The 21,411-nt window shown below is 34.5% G+C and overlaps 1 protein-coding gene across 1 annotated transcript in view; it reads left to right on the plus strand.

Annotated features, from left to right (window-relative positions):
* The window catches only part of DNAI4 (dynein axonemal intermediate chain 4), a 78,237-nt gene extending 64,296 nt beyond the window's left edge, over nucleotides 1-13,941 (plus strand). The window contains exons 14-17 of the mRNA XM_010989074.3: nucleotides 2,696-2,794; nucleotides 3,394-3,620; nucleotides 5,460-5,616; nucleotides 13,745-13,941. Coding sequence (XP_010987376.1) covers nucleotides 2,696-2,794; nucleotides 3,394-3,620; nucleotides 5,460-5,616; nucleotides 13,745-13,807 — 546 coding nt within the window. The 3' untranslated portion in view covers nucleotides 13,808-13,941. The remainder of the gene's footprint in view (nucleotides 1-2,695; nucleotides 2,795-3,393; nucleotides 3,621-5,459; nucleotides 5,617-13,744) is intronic.
* Nucleotides 13,942-21,411: the final 7,470 nt, after the last annotated feature.

A 21,411-nucleotide genomic window follows, 5' to 3' on the forward strand; every position in this document is an offset into this window, starting at 1 on the left:
ACTCTAGAACAGTGGTTCTCAATGTGGTCAGGGAGGGGAGTGTTTCCCACGTCTTGAGATATTTTTGGTTGTTGCAGCTGTGGGAGGTGGGGTGAGGGGAGGAGTGCTGCTGGCATCTAGTGGGCAGAGGCCCGGAATGCTACTGAACACTCTACAGTGCACGAGACAGCCATCACCCTGTCCCCTCCCAAACAAAGAATTAGCTGGTCCAAAACATCCACAGTGCTCCTTTGATTTCTTCTTTGACTGATGAGTTATTTAGAAACATGTTATTTAGCTTCCAACTATTCAGGACTTTCCCAAGGATCTTTCTGTTGATTTCTAAATCAATCCCATCATGATCAGAGAACAAACTTTTTGTAAACTGAATCCTTTTGAATTTATTGAGATTTGTTCTAAAGCCCAGAATGTAATCTTTACTTGTAAATGTTCTCTGGGCACTTGAGAAAAATGTGTATTCTGCTACTGTTGTGTGGAATGTTCTGTGAATGTCAATCAGGTTAAGTTGGTAGATGATGTTGTTCAAGCTTACTATATCCTTGATGATTTTCTGCCTATTTCTTCCACCAGTTATTGACAGAAAGTTATTGAAGTCTCTGACCATAACTGTGGATTTGTCTTTTTTGCCTTGTAATTCTATCAGTTTTTGCTTTATATATCTTGAAGCTTTGTTTTAGGTACATGAGTGTATAGCGTTGTCATGTTCTCTTGATTAATCAACTCCCTTATTATGAAATGGCCTTATTTATTAACTGGTAATATTCTTTACTCTGAAATTGACTTAGTCTGATATGAAAGCAGCCACTCCAGCTTTCTTTTAACTAGTGTTAGCATGTTTTTATTATTTTCCATCCTTTTACATTTAACCTATTTGTGTCTTTATATTTCAAGTATGTTTCTTATAGGCAGCATACAGTTAAGTCTTACTTCTTTATCCAGTCTTACAATCTCTGCCTATAACTGTGATGTTTACACCATTTCAATTTAGTTTTATTATTGATGTAGTTTGTTTTTGAGTCTATCATCTGGTTTGACAAATTTATTGATGGGAGAGGGTGTGTAATATGTTTGGCCTCCTTGCCTGGAGGCAGGGCTCTGAAGGGCTGTCTTAGCTCCCAAGCTTCTTATAGATTGGGCTGAGCCCTCTGCTGCAATTACACCATAGTTCAACTTAAATCTCTACCCATTCCTGTTTCCCTCAAAGAGGTTGTTCCTGAGAGAACTTCCCAATAAAACTGTTACAGAGACTCAGAGTTTATATATTGAGGAGACCAACTTTAGACAATGACCTTGAAGATCTCTAGAGAAAGATGACCAACTTATAAATAGTATTGGGATAATCATTGTCCATATTAAAAAAAAAGGAATTAGATCCCTACTCCATCATGCACAAAAACTTTTAGAAGAAAATGTGGGAGAATATCTCTATGACTTAAAAGTAGGAACGATTTCTTAAAGCACAAAAAATGCTAACTATATAAAAATTATACCAGCTACATTAAAATGAGAACTTCTGTTTACTAAAAGACACTAAAGAAAGTACGTAAAAAGATAAGCCATATACTGGGAGAAGATATTTGCAACATATGTAATAGACAAAGCTTATGTAGTAGAATATATAAAAAGCTTATTCAAATGAATATGAAAAAGAAAGATTATTAGTAAAATGGTCAAGAGATGTAGAAGAGGAGACATAAATGGCCAAGAAACATAAAAATGTGCTCAGCCTTGTTAATGTCTATATAAGTGGGACTTAAAACCATTGGATATAATTTTATACCTAATAGAATGGCAAAATTTAAAATTTCTAATGTAACCAACTATTGAAGAGAATGATTATCAAAGGGAACTTTTATATACTGCTGAATGTAAATTGGCAATACTACTTTGGGAAAAAATTGTACTTTATTGTGTAATTTAAACTACATATACCTCGCGATCTGGTAATTGCATTCTTAAGTAGTGCATACGCTAAAGCAGTGTGTCTCAAATTGTAGTGCACTTATAAATCACTTGGGAATCTTAAAATGCAGATTCTGATTAAGTACGTCTGGGACAGGGCCTGAGATTCTGCAGCTCTAAAATGCTCCCAGGCAATGCTGACTCTACACAGCCAGCACACAGAGCACTGACTTTCAGACTTTTTGACTGTGACTTCACTGTAGAAAATACATTTTCAATCCCTACTTGGTACATACATTTGGAGTTAAAGATATCTACGATTTCATCTGGTTCAGTCTCTCATTCCCAGCGAGAACCATTTCTACAGCATTATATACATTAATAGTTATTGTTAAGTCATCTGTCTTCTCTTTGACTAGTTCTGCTGAAAGAACACACTATTTCCCTGGACTGTTTGTTCTAGTGTCAGGTAGCTCCAAATGTTAGAAAGTTTCTTCCTCATTTTAAGCCAATGTTTGTTCATGATATTTCCAGACAGGACACTAAGTTCTACCCTCTATTCTAGCAAAGAAAAAAAAATCTGTCTTTCCTTGGCACAGTAGTCCTTCAGGTAATTTAATTATTGTAAAATCATGAGAGAAAGAAAAAGATAATAGTCAACTGTCTTCAAGATTGTATTTCTAGTTTTGGTTCTTGAATTGATTTTTAAGAGATCTTGAATTGTCTACTCTTCTGTTTAGCACATTTACTAATATATCACAAGCCAATGAATTTTGATTTTTTTGTATTGTAGGACACAAATATCTATTTGGCTGGCACTGAAGAAGGTCATATTCACAAATGTTCTTGTTCATATAATGAACAATATTTAGATACCTACAGAGGGCATAAGGTTAGTTTAATTACAGTGGGTATGGAAAATTTTATCTTGCAATATTTCTGAAAAAATAGTGCCACTGGACTGTATTTTTATGCAATGAATTACAACTTCAGAGTTAAAAGCACCAATTTGAATTAAGTGCTTTCTTCTATAGAAAACACCAATAATACGTGGGACATTAAATCTGGCTTCTAGATAGCTTTGACTTCTTGCAAGTTTTTAAAGTCTTTTATTTGTTTCTAAAAGACTTTGCTGATGATAACATGCTGATCCCAGAGTAAAACTGTCTCTGGCATGTACCTGTTCTCTGCATCTTTTATGATTGTTCCAACTATGTTTTCTTCATTTTCTCCTTTATTTCGGTTTATTTTTCTTACTATTTCTTATATATTTTTAAATAGTATAATATATAGCAACTATATTTTTATGTTTCTGTTTGGCATAATTTTGGGAAGAGATTCAATTCCTGACATTATTCTCAGCTAAAATAATACCCACACAATAATGCACCTTTTAGAAATCTGAGCATTTTAAATTTTTTGGTCAAATTTAAAGTATAAGATATTGAATACTACTTACCTATGTATTTTAATTTATTTTTCTAAATCTAGGGTCCAGTGTATAAAATAGCATGGAATCCATTTTGTCATGACGTATTCTTAAGCTGTTCTGCAGATTGGGGTGTTATTATATGGCAGCATGAGAATCTCAAACCATTTTTGAGTTTTTATCCAACTTCTTATGTTGTTTATGATGTTGCCTGGTCTCCAAGGTCATCCTATATATTTGCAGCTGCGAATGAGAGTAGAGTGGAGATTTGGGATCTTCACATCAGCACGTAAGTGTTAATATTTTTCTTGGAAATATTTCTGGTAGAAGCTGTTCAATCGAAATGATGCCTGATAGCTTTGACATTGGTTAGAGAGAACTATAGTTACTTTAAAAAAAAGTAATAGTTTACACTGTGAGAGTCCTTTATGAGTAAAAATATATGCCAGGATGATATGTTAATGTTAACTACGTATAGCATATGTGGTTTTAAAAATATTTGAATGAAAATGTTACTTTACTCCATCTCCTCAAGCTTTTACAAGCTGATATAGGATATCATAACTACCTTGAATTCTTTCTCATTACCTGGTTTATGGAGGAATTCAGAGAGGCAGCTAGCTGTTCTTAAGTAAAGACTTTCTATAATAAGGTAACAAAAGGGAACAAAATAAATATTTTTATAATATTTACTTATTCTCTTACCTTGTTTCAAAACATACTTGAAGGCACATGCATTTAATTAAAATTTTTGATTTTAAGTGTTACACCAAAGTTCTTAGAGTGTCATCTAGACCATCTATCCTTTTCTTCTCATTGAGTTGTAGTCAGTTTACAATGTTGTGCCATCTATCCTTTTTAATATGAAAGTTTATACAATGCTGTGATAAAATGTTTAATGATTCTTCTTCCATCAATATTTCAATATTGGAAAATATCGTAGATCTTGTTTTCTAAGAAAACAATTGTAAAATATTGTAAGAAAGTTAATAACTTGTCTACAATTATTGGAAAATATTGTAGGCAAGTTATTAACAGAAGCAGCATGGAAAAATTTTCTTGTTTAAATGATGTAAAATTCAATGGGTTTATTCTTAATGGAAAATTTTTTTCCTAGGTTTAGTAAATTTGTCATAGCTTGTCCTATAAAACAGTTTGGACCAAAAATCAAGGATTGCAATATAAAACAATTTATTTTTAAGTGTGAAATGACTAATGTATAAAATGGCTACTTAAATGATTCCACCTCTGATTCTAATTTTTTCCAGTAAAACTGTACTTCCCAGGGCAACATTTCTTCAGAAGCAGTATGCAAGTGACTACTTCCGTTGTTTTATAAGGGTGTCAGTAGATTGTTTTGGATGACCAAGAGTAGGAAAAGTTCTTGTACAGAGCATTCATTTATGTTCCAGGGGTTCATTTGGATCAAAATATCCTTCTGTTAAAATATATTCATTGTTTAAGGAGTTGCATTAGGGATCTCTAGAGAAACTGAACCAACAAAGACAGACAGAGGGAGAGAGAGAGATTTAAAAGTCTCCCTGTGTGGAGCCTGCAAGTCCCAAGTTTACATGACAAGCTGGCAATCTGGAATCTCCATCAGAGGAGTCCATACTGCAGTCTTGAGTTCAAATGCAGTCTGGAGGCAGAATTTTATTCCACTTTAGGGACCTCAGTCTTTTCTTTTAAGGCTTTCAACAATTTGGATTAAACCTACTCACTTTGTGGCGGGTAATCTGCTTTATTCATATTCTACTGATTTAAATTAATTGTATCTTAAAAAAAAACTTCACAGCCATGTGTAGATTGATGTTTGACTCAACAACTGGGTACCATAGCTTATCCAAGTTAATACATAAAATTAATCATTGTGGTAGTTTAAATTATGAGTTCACATCTTAATTGTGAATTGCTTTAATTTATCTAGTTGAAATTAGTTTACTGAAAAAATGAAAGTTTTAATTGAATAAGGAGTGAGAAGCAGTTATTTTGATTTTGGAGACACATAAAGAAGCTTCTGGTTTTTGTTACATGAAATCACAAAAAATATCTCAGACTTCTTTTAGTCTGTATCTAAAAAGAACATATTAACAGTAACTAAATTTACAAATAAAGTATTTCATTACAGTTTGGACCCCCTGATTGTGAATGTTGCTAACCCTGGAATCAAGTTCACAACTGTTCTCTTCGCCAAACAAACAGATTGCCTTCTGGTGGGAGACAGTGATGGACAAGTTGCTGTGTATGAATTAAGAAATATGCCCACTGGTTTGGAATCTAGCCGGGTAAGACTCAATAGTCAAAATTTTATGTCATCTTAGGATTTTATTCAGTTGTGATTTTGTGTCACACAAGAAGTTTATATTCCTTAAATATCTAAAGTGTGGTACAATGGAAAGAACGTAAGTCCCAAGAGTTGCTACCTACTAGGCATGGAACCTGCTTGGCTTGTTTTCTTTGAGCCTCATATTCTGTATCTATAAAATGATAGAATAACATTGTTGAGCAGGGTAATTATAAATGTTATATGAAAAAACTTAAAATTACGCCTTGGTTGGGACTGTTTACTGTAAATATGCAAAGACTTTTACAAGAAATAATATTTTTAGATATTATCCAATGTTCATGAAGTAAGCATTTGCTTCTGTTGGTTTAGCATTATCCAACTCCCACACTCTGATCTTCAAATATCAAAACTTTGTTGTAAAACTTTGAGAAGCAAATCAGTATCATTAGATGCCCATTATTCTTCAAACCTATTTTAATTAAATTAATTAATTTTTTACTTTAAAAAATTTTTAAATTGAAGTGTAGTTGATTTACAATGTTACATATCAGATGTACAACATAGCGATTCAATATTTTTTAGATTATACTCAATTTAAAGTTATTATAAAATATTGGATATATTCTGTTTGCTGTATATATCCTTGTATCTTATTTATTTTATACCCAACAATTTGTACCTCTTGATTCCCTTCCCTTAGCTTGCTCCTCTCTCCACCCCTCTCCCCTCTGGTAACCACTAATTTGTTCTCTGTATCTTTGATTCTGTTTCTGTTTTGTTACATTCATTCGTTTTATTTTTTAGATTCCACATATCAGTGAAAACATACAGTCTTTCTCTATCTGACTTACTTCACTAAGTGTAGTACTCTCCAGGACCATCCATGTTGTTGCAAATGGCAAAATTTTATTCTTTTTTTTACAGCTGAGTAATATTCCATTGTATATGTGCTGTATAGATGCCCATTATTTTCAAGATAGCTTTTCAGTTTTTTTCTGTTTATGTTTAAATTTCTGTTTTAAGGAGTAATCTGGTAAATAGTACCGTGAACATAATCAGCATGTTAGAATACTAAAAATATGCACAATCAATAACAAAAAACATTAAGGCTCCAATAGAAGAGTGGTTAATGGTCAGAAACAATTCATTCACAAAGAAAAGGCTAGTAAATATATTTTAAAATTCAACCTCACTAACAAAGAAATAAAAATTTATTACATTAAAATGTGATGGCATGCTCATTTATCAAATTGACAAAGTTTTTTTTTTAATGGTACTACTTAGTGCTGGCAAACATTTGATAAGATATGTCTTCTCCTACACTGATGGTTGAAATGAAAACTGGTATAACCTCTTTGGAAGAAATTGGCAATCTGAACGAGGATTATCCACTTTGGGGACCCTATTCTATACAGAAATATTCATAAAGGCAGTCAAATAAATTAAATATAGCATATTTTGTTATAGGATGAGGGGAAAAAGAAGAGAAAAAAAGAAAGAAAAAGGAAGCACTCTAAATATCCAACCGGAAGGAAATATGGCCAGGAAAGTCAAATGTGCTGTTTGGATTTGGGTTACATGTAGGGGGTAGAGTTCTACCCCAACCGTATGGACTATAAATGTTAAATAAACAAACAAACAGAAAATACCTACCTACGTAAATACTAGCTTGCTTGGGACTTTGTGCTTGTCATTCCCTCTACATGAAATCCACAGGATTTGTTCCTCTACCCACTCTGAGTCTTTGCTTAAATGTCACTTTCTTTATGAAGTCTTCCCTGGCCACTTTTTAAAAAAATTGCAACCTCTACTCTCCCCCACACTCTGTAGTCAATACTCTTCCATGACTTATTTTTCTTAATAACGCTTGTCTTTGAATATACCATATTCTTTATTGATTTATTTTGTGTATTGCCTGTCTCCCACAGCTAGATTACAAGCTCCATGTAAACAACGAATTTTTTCTCTTTTGTTCTGGGCTACATCCATGTGGCCCACTACAGGGTCTGGCTTATAGTAGTTAGCCAGTAAATGTTTGTTGAATAAATATGCATTTAAACACTAGAGAAAAAAATCAACTTATTAGAAGCATTATTTCTTAAGGGTAAGATCATAGATGAATTTCAGTCTTTCTTTTTACTTAACTGTGTTACAAATCATTACACTACATAAAGTAATTTTTTTCAAACTGCATTGGTCTCCTTACATAATAATTTTATTCTACTCTGAGGAATGCAACCTTAATGGCTTATTTTTTCCATGGTATAAAACATTTTAATATTTTCAATTTCTCACACATTCATTGAATACAAGATATTTTAACAGGATAGGGATGTTTGTGCCCAAAGTTGACCTTGTCTAAGATACATAGCTCAACAGTGAAAAGAAATTAAAAAAGAGAATTCTATTCTTTATTTGTCTCTCAAAAAACCATTAAAATGAATCCAAATATATCATTCAAAGTAGTTGTTTTTCTTCTTCTGTCCATATCTCTCAAATCCTAAAAGGCCTAAATCCATCCCTTTTTAATCTCTGTAATTCTTTCAGTTCTATCCCACAAGAGCTCCAAAAACTTGTCCACAAGCTCTGAACTTGGGGCAATGGAGAGGGGGACTTGAGTTGTTCTGAAATTTTTGTTAGTATGTATTGGGATAGTGATAGAAGAGAAATCTGTGAGCATTAGCATATTGATTCTTTTCATCATATGTATTTATCCGTAGTACCTATCAAGTACCACAATAACTTATCAATAGAAATGAAAATATTTTGTATACATCTCTTTCTTCCTAGTTTGAGCTGCTTAGAAACTTGTATATTCATCTAGCACAGCACTAGCACCTAATAGACATTCAGCCAATGTCGAATGGATGTCTGAATGACCAAACCTACAAACAAAAGACATATAGTTTCTAAGAAAGAAACAACATGTGCTCAAGAAATAAAATCAAGTCATATAGAGCGAAATAATAAACAAACTCCTATAGAAGCACAGAGCAGGAAAATAGTTGACTTTTGAAAGAAGAAAAAGAAAAAACAAGAATGCTTTGGGGAAGGCTTTCACACAGGAGATTAAATTTCAACTGTGTTTTGGAGGATCAGGATATTCCCTTGTAGACAAGAATGTGGAACTATTATTCCAGACTGAGAGAAAGGCTTGAGCAGAGATACAGAACTGAAAAGGTCCTTGGCACTTTAAGGATATAGTTGATTTTTCTGACTGGTAAAAGAGATTGCTTGAGAGAAAAATGACAAAAGAGCCAGGTGGGTAATTTCTGAGCTGGAAAATGTATGACTGCCATGATGAGGAGTTTGGTCTTTATTTTACAGATTATGGAAAGCCATTTAAGGTTTATGATTCTAGAAGTGATTTGGGGGAAAAAAAATAGATTCCTATTTTGGACAATGGTGAACTCCAAATAGATTAAAGTCTTTGTGAAAGTAAACAAATTCCTAAAATAAAATGCAAGATAATGTCCTAATGATTTAAGGTTAAGGATAGATTTTTTAAAAGACCTCCCCCAACCCCCTAATTAAAAAAATTTGTTTCCTTTTCCTTTTTTTGGTAAAATGGGCATAATATTGGTACCAGAATCAAAGGTTGTTAGAAAGATTGAGTTAATATGTGCAAAGTGGTTAGAGCTATTACTGGCACATAGTAAACTCTCAATAAACCTGTTATTCTTTGTATGATTTTTATGTCAAAGTTAACATTTTCTGCTCAAGATTCCATTTGCTGAGTTAAAAGAAACAGATTGGAAGAAGAAATTTCCAAGATATATAGAAGACATTTAATATCCATTATATATTAAGAAAAACTCCTGCAAAACAATGAGAACAATTCAGTTTTTTAAATGAGCAAATGTCAAAAATATTAACTCATAGAAGAGGAAACTAGATTATCAAATAAACTTGTGAAGCAACATTCACTGTCACTAATAATGAAGAAATATGAAATTAAAATTGTATAAGATTCTGGATTTACAAAAATTAAAATGTTAGCCAACATGAAGCATTAGCAGAGTTGTAAGGAACTAGGAATCCTTCCACAAGGGCCATGAGAATATGAATTAGCATGGCCTCTCGGGAGAGCATTCAATAAAACGGAAAATTCAAATACCTCATAAGCCATTGATACAATAGAGATTCTTTAGCACATGTGTATCAGGAGACATAGATAATGTAGTAATGTGAGGTGTTTTTTTTTTTTAATGTTTCTTTTGTACACAGAGAATATTGCTCAGTCTAGATTCACTTAAAACATTTACATTCAAATATGTTACAAAAATTTTTAAAAACTTAGTTTACCTAAGTTCTTACATTTAAATTATGTATTTTATTAAGTCCAGCAGATTTCAATACATATTTTCAAGTGAGCTTTTGTAACAATTAAATTTCCTTAAATCCTTTAAATTCCATTTATAAGTTTAATCTATTGGATTTTTAAGTCCTTCAGTTGTCTTAGGGCAAACACATCTCAGATACTTAATGAATTGTTATTAACTTAATCAATTTAAAATATTGAATATGCTGTGTCTTAAATGTTCTTAAATGTTCCAATGCTCTTTACAAATTAATAATATTTCAATCTATGATTACAAGTCTAAATCAGTTACCCAAACACACATATAAATTAGACTCACAAATTTGTCTGTTAGAAAATCTAGTATGACAAATTCTCACATATAATGAATTCTTAAAATATCAAGTGTGTACAAATTCCTTAATACAGAAGTATTACAATTACCTGTTTGATCTGCTGCATTATTTCAATACACAATTCTTATTCTTCTTAGGGTAAAAGTAATTTTTTCGAATAAAGAAACAAATGAAACAAAAAGTAGTTTTGGAGATTATTTCCCCAACTGGCTGATACATACTGATGGCAGATATTTAAGGGCATTTTCCTGACAACCTTGGCTGTCAGGCTGAGCCCTGTTTTACGGCTGTTTTGTTACTGCTCTCCGAATGGTGTAGTCTCAAAGCCCATGTCTCCTCAAGTATAGTTATATATTACCTGCATCTTCCATCTTCTCATTGAAGTCTGCATATCTGCATGTGTTGCTGCATCTGTTGATTGATTTCAACTCACTTATTTACTGTATCATTAATCCTAAATCACTACAGCCTCCTATCTGATAGGACTGTAATTGTTACAGATGCTGAAATGACATCTGTTTGGATTCTGCATATCTCCCAGGGCTTTGTTTAATTTGTTGCTAAGGGTCTGAAAGACATATTAATGAGAAAAGAATGTTCATAACAGCCTTGTTTCTATATTGATAAATTGGAAACAACCTAAATGATCATCAGTGGAAGACTGGATAAATAAAATATGGCACATTCACAGGAGTGACTATAATACAGACTTTAAATGATATATATTTCAATGTGTCAATATGACAATTTTTGAGTAAATCTTAAAAAAACACAGTGTTGAGTGACAAAAGCAAATTGTAAGAAGGTAAATGCAATATGTTATGATTTATGTAATATTACTTAAACACAAAAATCAAAACTGTGTCCTTTAGTGGGCATATTTATTGTTAGTAAAAGTAAAGAATATAGACTGGAATGTTGAAAGAAACATGTTTCATTTTTGTGTTTAGATTTAAATCAGTTAGAGATATCTTTTATTTTGAGCAATATCTCTGTAAGCAGAAGCTAAGCCTAGAGATTCTGAATGTTTTTGACAAACGTGTGTGTGTGTGTGTGTGTGTGTGTGTGTTATTGACTTCAATGCTGATGAACAAAATTTTAACAAATTATTCTATATGTTGGTAAATTGTTTCTTAATGCAAATAAGTTCTTCATTCTTTTTGGTCATTATATTTTAAGAGTTCAGGGTTATATTTCTGAGAAATTAAACAAAAAATTATTAATCAAGTTTTATGTTACTTACAGCTAACCACAGGCTTAACTGATACACTTCCACCTTAGCTTTTCAGAGAACAGTTATAATCATAATAATAATTTGAAGTCTCAAAGTAATTCATGTCAAACTATTATTTCCTATCAAAATGTCTTATCAAGTAACATTATGACCTATAATTTCTGCATTAATTTTAACTAAGAGTAGATCAAAATTTTGGAAGTAATGATTTCACTATACAGGAAAGATGTGCAGCAAATTCATGATAAAGGATGCCTCTGGAAGTGAAAGACAGAGTAGAAAAGGAGTGGGGAGGGGTGCAAAGAGAACTTCAACTTTATCAGTGAAGTTTTATTTCTTTTATTAAAAAATATTCAAGGCAAAGGTGACCTTTGTTGATTTGGGGTAGATATGTATTTTACAAAGGCAAAGTCCCAGACAGTACATGCATCTCATGTGTGGAGCAAGGTTCATTGAGGAAAACCCATGGAGAAAGGATTGATAGCAGTTTTAGGACCACAACACCCCCTCATAGTCTCACTGCCCATCACCCTCTGTGGCCTTGCAAAGCAGGAGAAGGACTTTCAGCTTTGGGCTATGGAGGTTTTAAGTGACATGATTTCTGAAATTCTGGACCCTCCCAATGTGATCAAGAACCAGAATATTATTGTGATAGGACACAGCAGAACATTGGCACCTGCCCTATCCTACCAACTCAGGGGTCATGGTTAGTGATAACATCAGCCTGATGCCTGACATGAACAGGGGAGTCAGGTCCAAGCCTTGCAATGATAGCTTTGCAGTATAGGTAGCTGCTATTAGCATTTATTGTTGCAGCACCAACTCTCCTGGTACAATAGGGTTTGGTTGCCAGGGGCCTAAGTTTTACATTGAACAGAATTATGGTTTAAGCACTTGGCAGAAGCCAGTTTCAGTGGAGCATTGCACAAAGCATCTTCTTTTCTGGAGGCAGCTGGTAGTGAATCACGCCTTGGTACTATTTCTACTCTTATCTTTCAGTATACGAATGTTTGCCATCTTTTCCTCTATACTTTGAGTGCTTACTTTTTTTTCCCCCTAGTTAAAGGAAAAATAAAAAGATAAGTGAAATCTTCAAAAAATATAAACATACAAGCAACACGACATTTTACAAGTATAAATAGAGTATAATCTTTAAAAATTATGAATCACTATATTGTACATCTATAACTTTACATAATTTTGTACATCAGGTACAATAAAAAGTTTAAATAAGAAATAAAATAAAAAATTTATATAAATTAATGCTGAGAGACACTGAAGACAGGAAAAATAGACCATTTATTCAATAGATTATTTATGGAATAGGGGCTACGTGACAGGGTCTGTTTTAGGCACTAAGACTACAACAGTGAAGAAATTGCAGTAGTGATCCACTACGTTTGTCCAAGTGAGAGACTGAACTAGAAAGAGGTACGTTTGAGAAGCAACTTGGCAACTGATTTGATGTCAGGGCTTAAAGGATGGGGAAGTGCTGAAGAGAGTATAGTATAGACTAAAAGAGAAGAACTGACTTACAGAATATTATCAAGTTTATAAAACACTATCACCTGTGTTAGCTCATCTACCTCTTAGAACAATCTTTAGAAGTGGATGTTAATATTTCCATTATACACTCAAGAAAACTTAGGATTCCCAGATATCAGTGATTTCCTCAAGATCACCTTTATTATGTTAGAGAAAATTCCAGTCTTCTTCCAATTCCTGTCTATGTATTTCTTGAAAATCCAACTCCCATCCTTAGTTTCATTCTCTTATATATGATCATTTATCTCTTTAGTACCAAGATCATTATTATTAAATGAAATACAAAACCCACATAGAAATTCAAACATTTTACTCTGTCTAAATCAAACACTACAGATCAGGAAAGGGCTTAAGAAACCATTACGACTAAAAGTTATTTTACAGATGAGAAAACTGAGGTTTAAACATTAAGGCTAAACAGGTGCTGCCAAAATTGTCCCTTTACTGAATCCTTATAAAATTGTTTATCAAACTTCATTAAGAGAGTCTCTCATAGGAAAAAGCAGATTCATACTAGGAAGTAAATGCTATTATTTCAGCTTACCTTGGTTTGTTTCTTTTTTACAGTCTTACTGGATGCCCTTTATATGTGTATCACTAGCTTATAAATTGTGAATGGCATTTAAAAGACTACTTTACCTTTTAATTTGTATTTTATTGCATTGTAATTATGTGACTTTTTTTCTCTTAGGGAGATGTAATAGAAAATTTGCTTCAGCCCAAGTCAAGTCAAAGCATAACTCATCATCAGTAGTATCTTTTTTGTTGCTGTTTAAAGGAACAGTGTTTAATATCCAATAGTCTGGTATGTATGCAGTAAACTGGGATTTTGATTTTAGAAAACAAAATATACATTTGATGTATAACGTCCATCAGAATTTAATATAAATTTCATGAACTTTTATTTCAGAGAAATGTGATTAGTTTGTCATTTAAGCTAATTGTAAGAGTTTTGTTGGGTTTTCCTTAATTTTTTGAAACGTATTCCTATTCTTTTCCTTAGTCATATTCCAAGTACATATAAGTACATTATATGTACTTATAAAATGTCCAGATAGGTTAGAAAATTGTTACTCCTTTAGAAGCAAAGCTTGGAAATTACTAGAATTACTTAAACTAGGATCTTTATTAAGACAAAGTTCCATAGACTTTTAAATCTTCTGCTTTCTTAGCTCTGTTTTCCAGGATTTATGAATTTTGCAGATGTTAGTATTATAAGAATATTGGATTCACATACCCAATTTTAAATAAGAATTTTATCCTCTTAAATCTGAAGCTATAGAACCTTGTTAGACTATTTAACAAGCAAAAGATATGACAGCAAATGTCAGAATTGCACTGTCTGGCCAGCAGGCACCACACTCCCAATTCAGTAAGAAGAGTTAGTTTAGGACACATCAGGGCACCCTCCTCTGCGTGTCCAGAATCTGCTCTTAAGTGGGCCCAGAGAGAAAATAGAAAGTCCCTGATTATTTGCGTCAGGATGTTATTTTGTGAAGGGTTCTAGAGCAAGCTTGTGGAAATAGGAGGGGTGGGGGACAGCAACTCCTCCAAATATAGAATACTAACAGTGTTCCGTGCTGTTTGTTTTAACAAGTCTTGAGACCATAGGACAGTATGGCCTGTGCTATAAACCATTCTAAGTGGAGATGAGAGGATAAGGCACTTGAAACTCACTAAACTGTCTGAAAAATAACATATATTAAAAACTGAGAATGGACTCATTGCAACAGTGGGGACTACCTTTTACAAGTATCCACTTCTTCACAATCCATTTCTTTGGCACCATCCTTTACACAAAAGTGAGGCAGTTTTTAGGTGGACTGAAAGCTTAGGTCAGGTTATAAGGCTGATATATTTTCTACTTGTGTAAGTCATTAACTTTTTTGTCTTTTTAAAACGTTTAGACTTCCCATAGCACCTTGGATGGCAAAATAAAAATTTAATTGAAAAATGTGTTTCTTTTTATTATAAATTTTTGATCTTTAAAATTTTGTACATATTCTACTGTCATTGCTCATCAAGCCTAAATGAAAAAATAAACCTATTTTATTATTCTTGGATCATGAACTGAACCTGTTCCATCATATAGAATCATAACAACATGTAGCCTTTTCAGATTGGCTTCTTTCATTTAGTAATATGAATTTGAGCTTCTTCCATGTCTGCTCCTGGCATTATAGCACATTCCTTTTTAGTGCTGAATAATATTGCATTGTCTGGATGTACCCCAGTATATCATTCACCTACTGAAGGATACTTGGTTGCTTCTAAATTTTGGCCATTAGGAGTAAAGTTGCTATGAACATCCACGTACAGGTTTTTATGTGGGGTAAGTTTTCAACTTTTTGAGAAAATACCAAGGAGTGTGATTGCTGAATCATATGGTAAGAGTATGTTTAGTTTTGTAAAGAACAAAAAACAAAACAAAACAGAAAACCCCTGAACTGTCCTCCAAAGTGGCTGTACCATTCTTCATTCCCACCAGCAATGCATGAGAGTACCGGTTGCTCCATCCTCATCAGCTTTGTTATTATCAGTGTTTCAAATTTTGGCTATTCTAATAGGATGCAGTGGTACCTCATTGTTTTAATTTGCACTTCTTAATGACATATAATGTAGAGTTTACCATTAAGTTTTAATAATTGAATGAGAATTCTGCCCAGTTGTTGCCATCTCATTTTATCCTTAAACACACACATACACACACACACACAATGCCAATGGGCTAGTTAAGAGCGTAAGGAGGGAGTGGTGACTGGGCTCACTGTAGGCTTCTATTCTGTGCTAGGTTCATTGTTTCATTTGGTCATTCTCAACAAGGCATCTCATATAGAACTTATTGTTGTCTGAGGGTAAATTGTTACCTGCTCTTTCAGTTTCTTTAGGGAAGGAAGATTGTATTCACTAGTGTATAGTTGTGTATCATATCTAGTGTGTTCATTTGATTCACCTCTGTGTAGTTACATACAATTATAAATGAGGAGTAGAAACTTAGTATTTGCCACTTTATCTCAATAAGATTCTCTCTAAAAGAAAATTTTGACTTGTGAATAGATTGTTATCAACACGCTCATAACAGTACATGTTAAAGTTCTTTGCAGTTTACAAAACACCTTCATGCCCATCGTCACGTTATACCCTTACAGCAATCCAATGAGACATATAGGGCAAGCCATTGTATTATTACTGTAATTCCTATCTTCCAGATGATATAATTAAGGCTTAAAGAGGTGATATAATTTACCAAAGACCATGGAGCTGGTGACTGGTCAGGCTTGAACTCAAACCTAAGGCTTTGAACAGTTCTTACACGTTTTCCACTACTGCGGTAGTAAATTATAATAAATGGTTAATGTCTATGTGGTTTGCTGAGGTCTCATACATCAAAACATGAGTATGTATTCTTCTATAATTTAGGTTTTATGCTTATAACTTAGTTTTTCTCAGTTTATTTTCCCGCCATTAGACCTTGCCAGATAGACCTCTTCTGCTAGGAGCATTCTGCCCACTTCTCCTCACTCCCCATCATTGTGTTTAGTCTTTACTTACCCTTCAGATCTCAGTTCACAGCTCATCTGCTCAGGAGAGCACCTTTGGAGCTCCCTTCTGTAGGACCTACCACCCAGTCATGCTAAATTTGCTCCAAGTATCTTGGAACATGAAGGGAAATGTGAAATTTCTGTGAGGCTGGAGGGGATGGGGAATGAGAAAAGAGAGAGGCCTGTGGATCCATAGAGCAGAGGGGACCCACGTCCATCTCTTAAAAAAGCATCGTTCAGGAAGTAGTAAGACTTGGAGGGACCACAGTCAACCTCAGAAAAACCATTCTCCATGCAACGAGTGATGTGCAGAAGCAGCAAAGAAGGAAGTGGAAAAGCCAGGCCACTGAGGATGGTTAACAACCCAGCAAGAAGCAACGCTTTGAGGATAGAAGGGTCTTGGCACAGAGTGAGATGCTAGACTTACGTTTTGGGAAATGGAAACAAACCAACTCTGAGAGATACTGATGCTAAGTTTTTCTGTGTGTTGTTTGTTTCTGCCAGCTGGGTGGAATGAAGACTTGGAGTTAGAAACTGAATTACAGAAAACCTATTTCTTGGATACCTGAGTTTCTGAATTGAGATTCATACCCTCTGTGCTGAATATTTGTGTGGTCACTTGCTTGGTGTCTGCCCCCTGCCCTAGGCTGTAAGCTCCTTGAGAGTAGGGACTATGGGTCTTGTGTTTTGCTCACTACTGTGTGTTTAATACCCAGAACATTTCCTCCACAGAGAAGTTATTGCAGCAAATATTTATTGAGTGAATGAATGATCAAATTAATGGAAGAAGTGTTGGCTTCATGCTTGCCCCATATTATAACAAGATCTAATATTTTAAGTATGATTTCCTCAATATCCTAACAAAAGGTCTTAACATCACAGAGGGTAAAACATTCTAATGGTAGAAAATACGTAGAACATAGTATGAGCCTTGAAGTTGCTAAACATAGGTTGTAGCTCTTGTTTTGTTCTATAACAAGAAAAAATCAACCCCCCAACCCAAGACAAAAACTAAAAACGAATCTATGATCAATTTCTTTAGGTGAGTATTGTGGCTGCTTTATGAGATTGTGTTCCCGCTGATGGTTTGGGGCCTAATTTTCCTCCAATGTAAAGCACTTAGCAAAATGCCTGGTATGAAGTAGGTGCTCAAAAATAGTAGTTGTCATTCTGATTCTCCTAGACCACATCCCTGCTTCTTGGTCTGAGAACCTCTTTGCCCTCAGCCGCTGGCTGGGTCCTTGCCAAGGCCCCACTCCTCCTGCGGAAGATACAGACTGTGCTTATGACCTCATTTGTTCCTTTATACATCTGGGCTTCATGTCTTGTTTGTCCAGGGTTTAGTGCAATGTCCAAATGCACCCTCAGATCCATAGAACATTTACTAAGCTATCAGCCTTCATTTGCTTAGGTTGGCATACTCAGTTGGTGATAAAACTAAAAGGCTAACAGTTTACATGAAACTAATTCCTGGGTTAAACAGAAAGCAGAACATGCCCATTAAGTTGGAACATATAAAAACAGGCTTATGGATCTTACAACACGAAAATTGTTTTGTTTTTTAAATTGAGGAAACATTTGCATAGCGTTCAGAACAACTCATGAAAAATGTGTTGAATGAGTCAGCTATTAAAAGACGTGATGCCATCATACCAGGAAGAACAAAGGATCCCAGACACTTTAGGGGTCTTACGTCATAGCTCACTGATCATAGTTTTATTACATTTTCTAAATTATTACACATATTCTGATTATTTTGTCATTTTTAACAATTTCTAAAAGCCCCAAATTACAACAAAAACATAAAAAGAAAATAGCTGCTCTGTCCATAGAAAATGAAGCTTTAAATTTTAATTATTGTTTCTAAGATTACATATAAAAACATTTTGAGCCACTCATTTAATTCTTACTGATAAGGCATTTTAAAAGTCACTAAAATGGATGGTAAGAAATTTTTATCCATAAAATTATACAAAATTATCTAGATAAAAGGTATTTCAATGTTGGTTCTATAGGTACTTGTAGAGTAGAAGTTAACCAGTTTTTAAGAGTGGAGGAAAGGGCATTTTAGATGAAGAAAGCAGCATTGAAAAAGCCTTGAGAGAGAGAACATGGGCTTTTCAAAAACCTATGAGATGTCTGGAACAGATGGACCATTTGGAGTCTGAGGGTATCTAAGCCAGCACAGGTAAACAGAGGTCTGATCATGAAAGTAGGCCACGTGAAGGGGATTTTGATTTTTTTTTTTCCTTGAAGAAAATAAGAAACCATTGAAGAATTTTAAGGGTGGGTAACAATCACATGTTTTAGAAAGCTCACTGTGGCAGCCGTGTGGAGAATGGATTGATGAGAAGTGTAGGGCCAAATGAGAGGCCATTGCAAAGCATCTAAATGAAAGCTGAGTTCACAGCGCGGGGGATAGAGAACAACGGGCGGATCGCAGGGAAACTGAAAAGATAGATCCGAAGACTGGGTGAGTTAATGGATGTGTGTGGATGGAGGAGTCAGCCGGAGAAGCGTGGAGCATGAGGAGTCGTGAATGACCCACAAGACTAGCTGGGTGCATAGTGGTGCCCTATGAGGAAAACACCCTCTAGAAGCAGTAAGTATGAATCTTGGCCAAGGATGAGCAGTACTGACTCTGTGTTCAAAATAATAAAAATAATTAGCATTTGCTCACGAATTTGTGCAGTGATCTCATAGTCATCATCACCATCAAATAGCTATATGTGGCATGCTTTATAATTTATCAGTGCTATGATGAACATTATTTCATTTGATCCCGGATATTCTTCCATGTTACAGATTAGAAACTCGAATAAAGTTTAAATTACTTTTTCAAGCTCTCTTATCTAGAAACTAGAGTGGTGATACTAAAACACTAGCATTCTAACATGAAGACCACTATGGTGCAGTGTATTATTTGGTAGAATTACCGTCATTATGATTACCATCAATGGTCAATCTGTTGAAAGTTCTGTTTGTTCTAGAGACTCTTGATCAGCACTCGTGGTATAATTTAATCTTGACAACCCCCCTCATGAAGTCAGTATTATTATCCACATTTTACAAATGAAGAAATTGAGATTTAGAGAGATTAAGTATTTCCTAAGGTCACATAGATATTAAAAGGCAGAACTGAGGTAAGATTCCCCAAACCTGATGTTGCAGGCAGTACTTACAACTCTGGTGCCAATCTGTCCCAATACCATCTAATAAGTATTCTTGTGGCCATAGTTCCTTGACAAACAGTATATAGGTGAAAGATTTACTGCATCCACTGTCTGGTCATTAATTTGGAATTTTGGTTCATGTTAATAGCAGACCTTCATATAATCAATCATACTGAGAGTGTGGTAACTAGCACCAACTGTTAAGGCCAAATAACTCATCTTACTTTGCTTTGGATCACATAAACATTCTGTCCATCTGCAAGACATAAATAACTATAAGCTAATTATACTAGTCAGAATAAGTCATTATGTCGCTACAACCAATTATTGCCAAATCTCTTTAAATGGTAAGAAGTTATTTCTCATTCACATTACATGTTCATTACAGGATAGCAGGTGGCCCTGTTCCCTGTTGTTTTGACTCGGAGACCAGACTCCATCATCAGGAATGTTGTTGGTCAACAAGGCAGGAGGGAAGTACAACTGGGGAATCATGCGCCGATCCTTAAATGCCAGGTAGAAGTGACACATGTCACCTCCACTCGCATTTTATTTGCTAAAATGTCACATGGCCACACCCAACTTAAAAGATCAGAGAAATATAATCCTACCATTTGCTTGAAACTAGAAATATATTACTCTAGGAAGTCCTGACTATCCCAGATATTAATCAATTTCATGGTGAAAGAGTTTCAAGGGCCAAAAAAAAAGGGAAAACATGGAATTAAACAAAGAAATTTCCTAACTATGTCTTCTCTGAGTCTTTACTATATTAATATGCATTATTAATCTCCAAGAAAGGAACTATTACTATGGCATTCTTTTTCTCCCCAAAGATCATCTGTAAAGACTCATATCCTGAAGACACTTCAAGAAACAGTACTCTGAAGCTCTGCCTTTTAAAACTTATTTCTAAAGGGGAAATATGTAGAAAGAGGAGAGAAAAGAAAAAAGCCTGGAGTAGTGCAAATTTATGGATAGTTTTGAGACCGAGAGTTCTATATAAAAGACATTCACAGTAGCTAGTAGCAACGAAAAATTACATTTTTTCTAATCTCTTGCATATGACATTGCTAACATATTGAGTATTTATGAAGCACCACATATGATGCTAGGTGCTTTACTTATGGTCTCTCATTCCATCGTCATGACAACATAAAATGCAGACTATTTTCTCCTCACAGACGAGGACACTAAAACTCAGAGATGACATTACATGTTCAAAGCCATACAGACGGTAATCTGAGTTACAGACTAGTTGAGGAGAAAACGTCATGTTACCCTCCAAACAAAAGGATCCAGTGCTGCAGTTAGAGGTATAGGCAACACGCTGTTGTTGGTCAAGGGGCGGGAAGGTTAATTTTCATGTTGGTTATCCTCTGGTTGGACCCTGAACCAAGTATGTGGAAGCAGTGATATTCGGGTGCCTGAGTGGACAGCCTGAAATGCCAAGCTGTTTGAACTTTATTCTCCGGTCAAGCCCCTGAAAGTTTTTGAGGTGGGAGTAACAGAATCAGACAATTATTAACAAAGACTTAGAATTTCAAGTTCAAAGGAGCCCTGAAGTAATTCAACCCAATTCAGTTCATAAATGGGGAAGATAAAGCCCCTACATTTGAGGCTCCGCAGCTGGACTTCCATTA

Source organism: Camelus dromedarius, chromosome 14, assembly GCF_036321535.1.
Source record: "Camelus dromedarius isolate mCamDro1 chromosome 14, mCamDro1.pat, whole genome shotgun sequence".
In the NCBI taxonomy this organism is placed as follows: Eukaryota; Metazoa; Chordata; class Mammalia; order Artiodactyla; family Camelidae; genus Camelus; species Camelus dromedarius.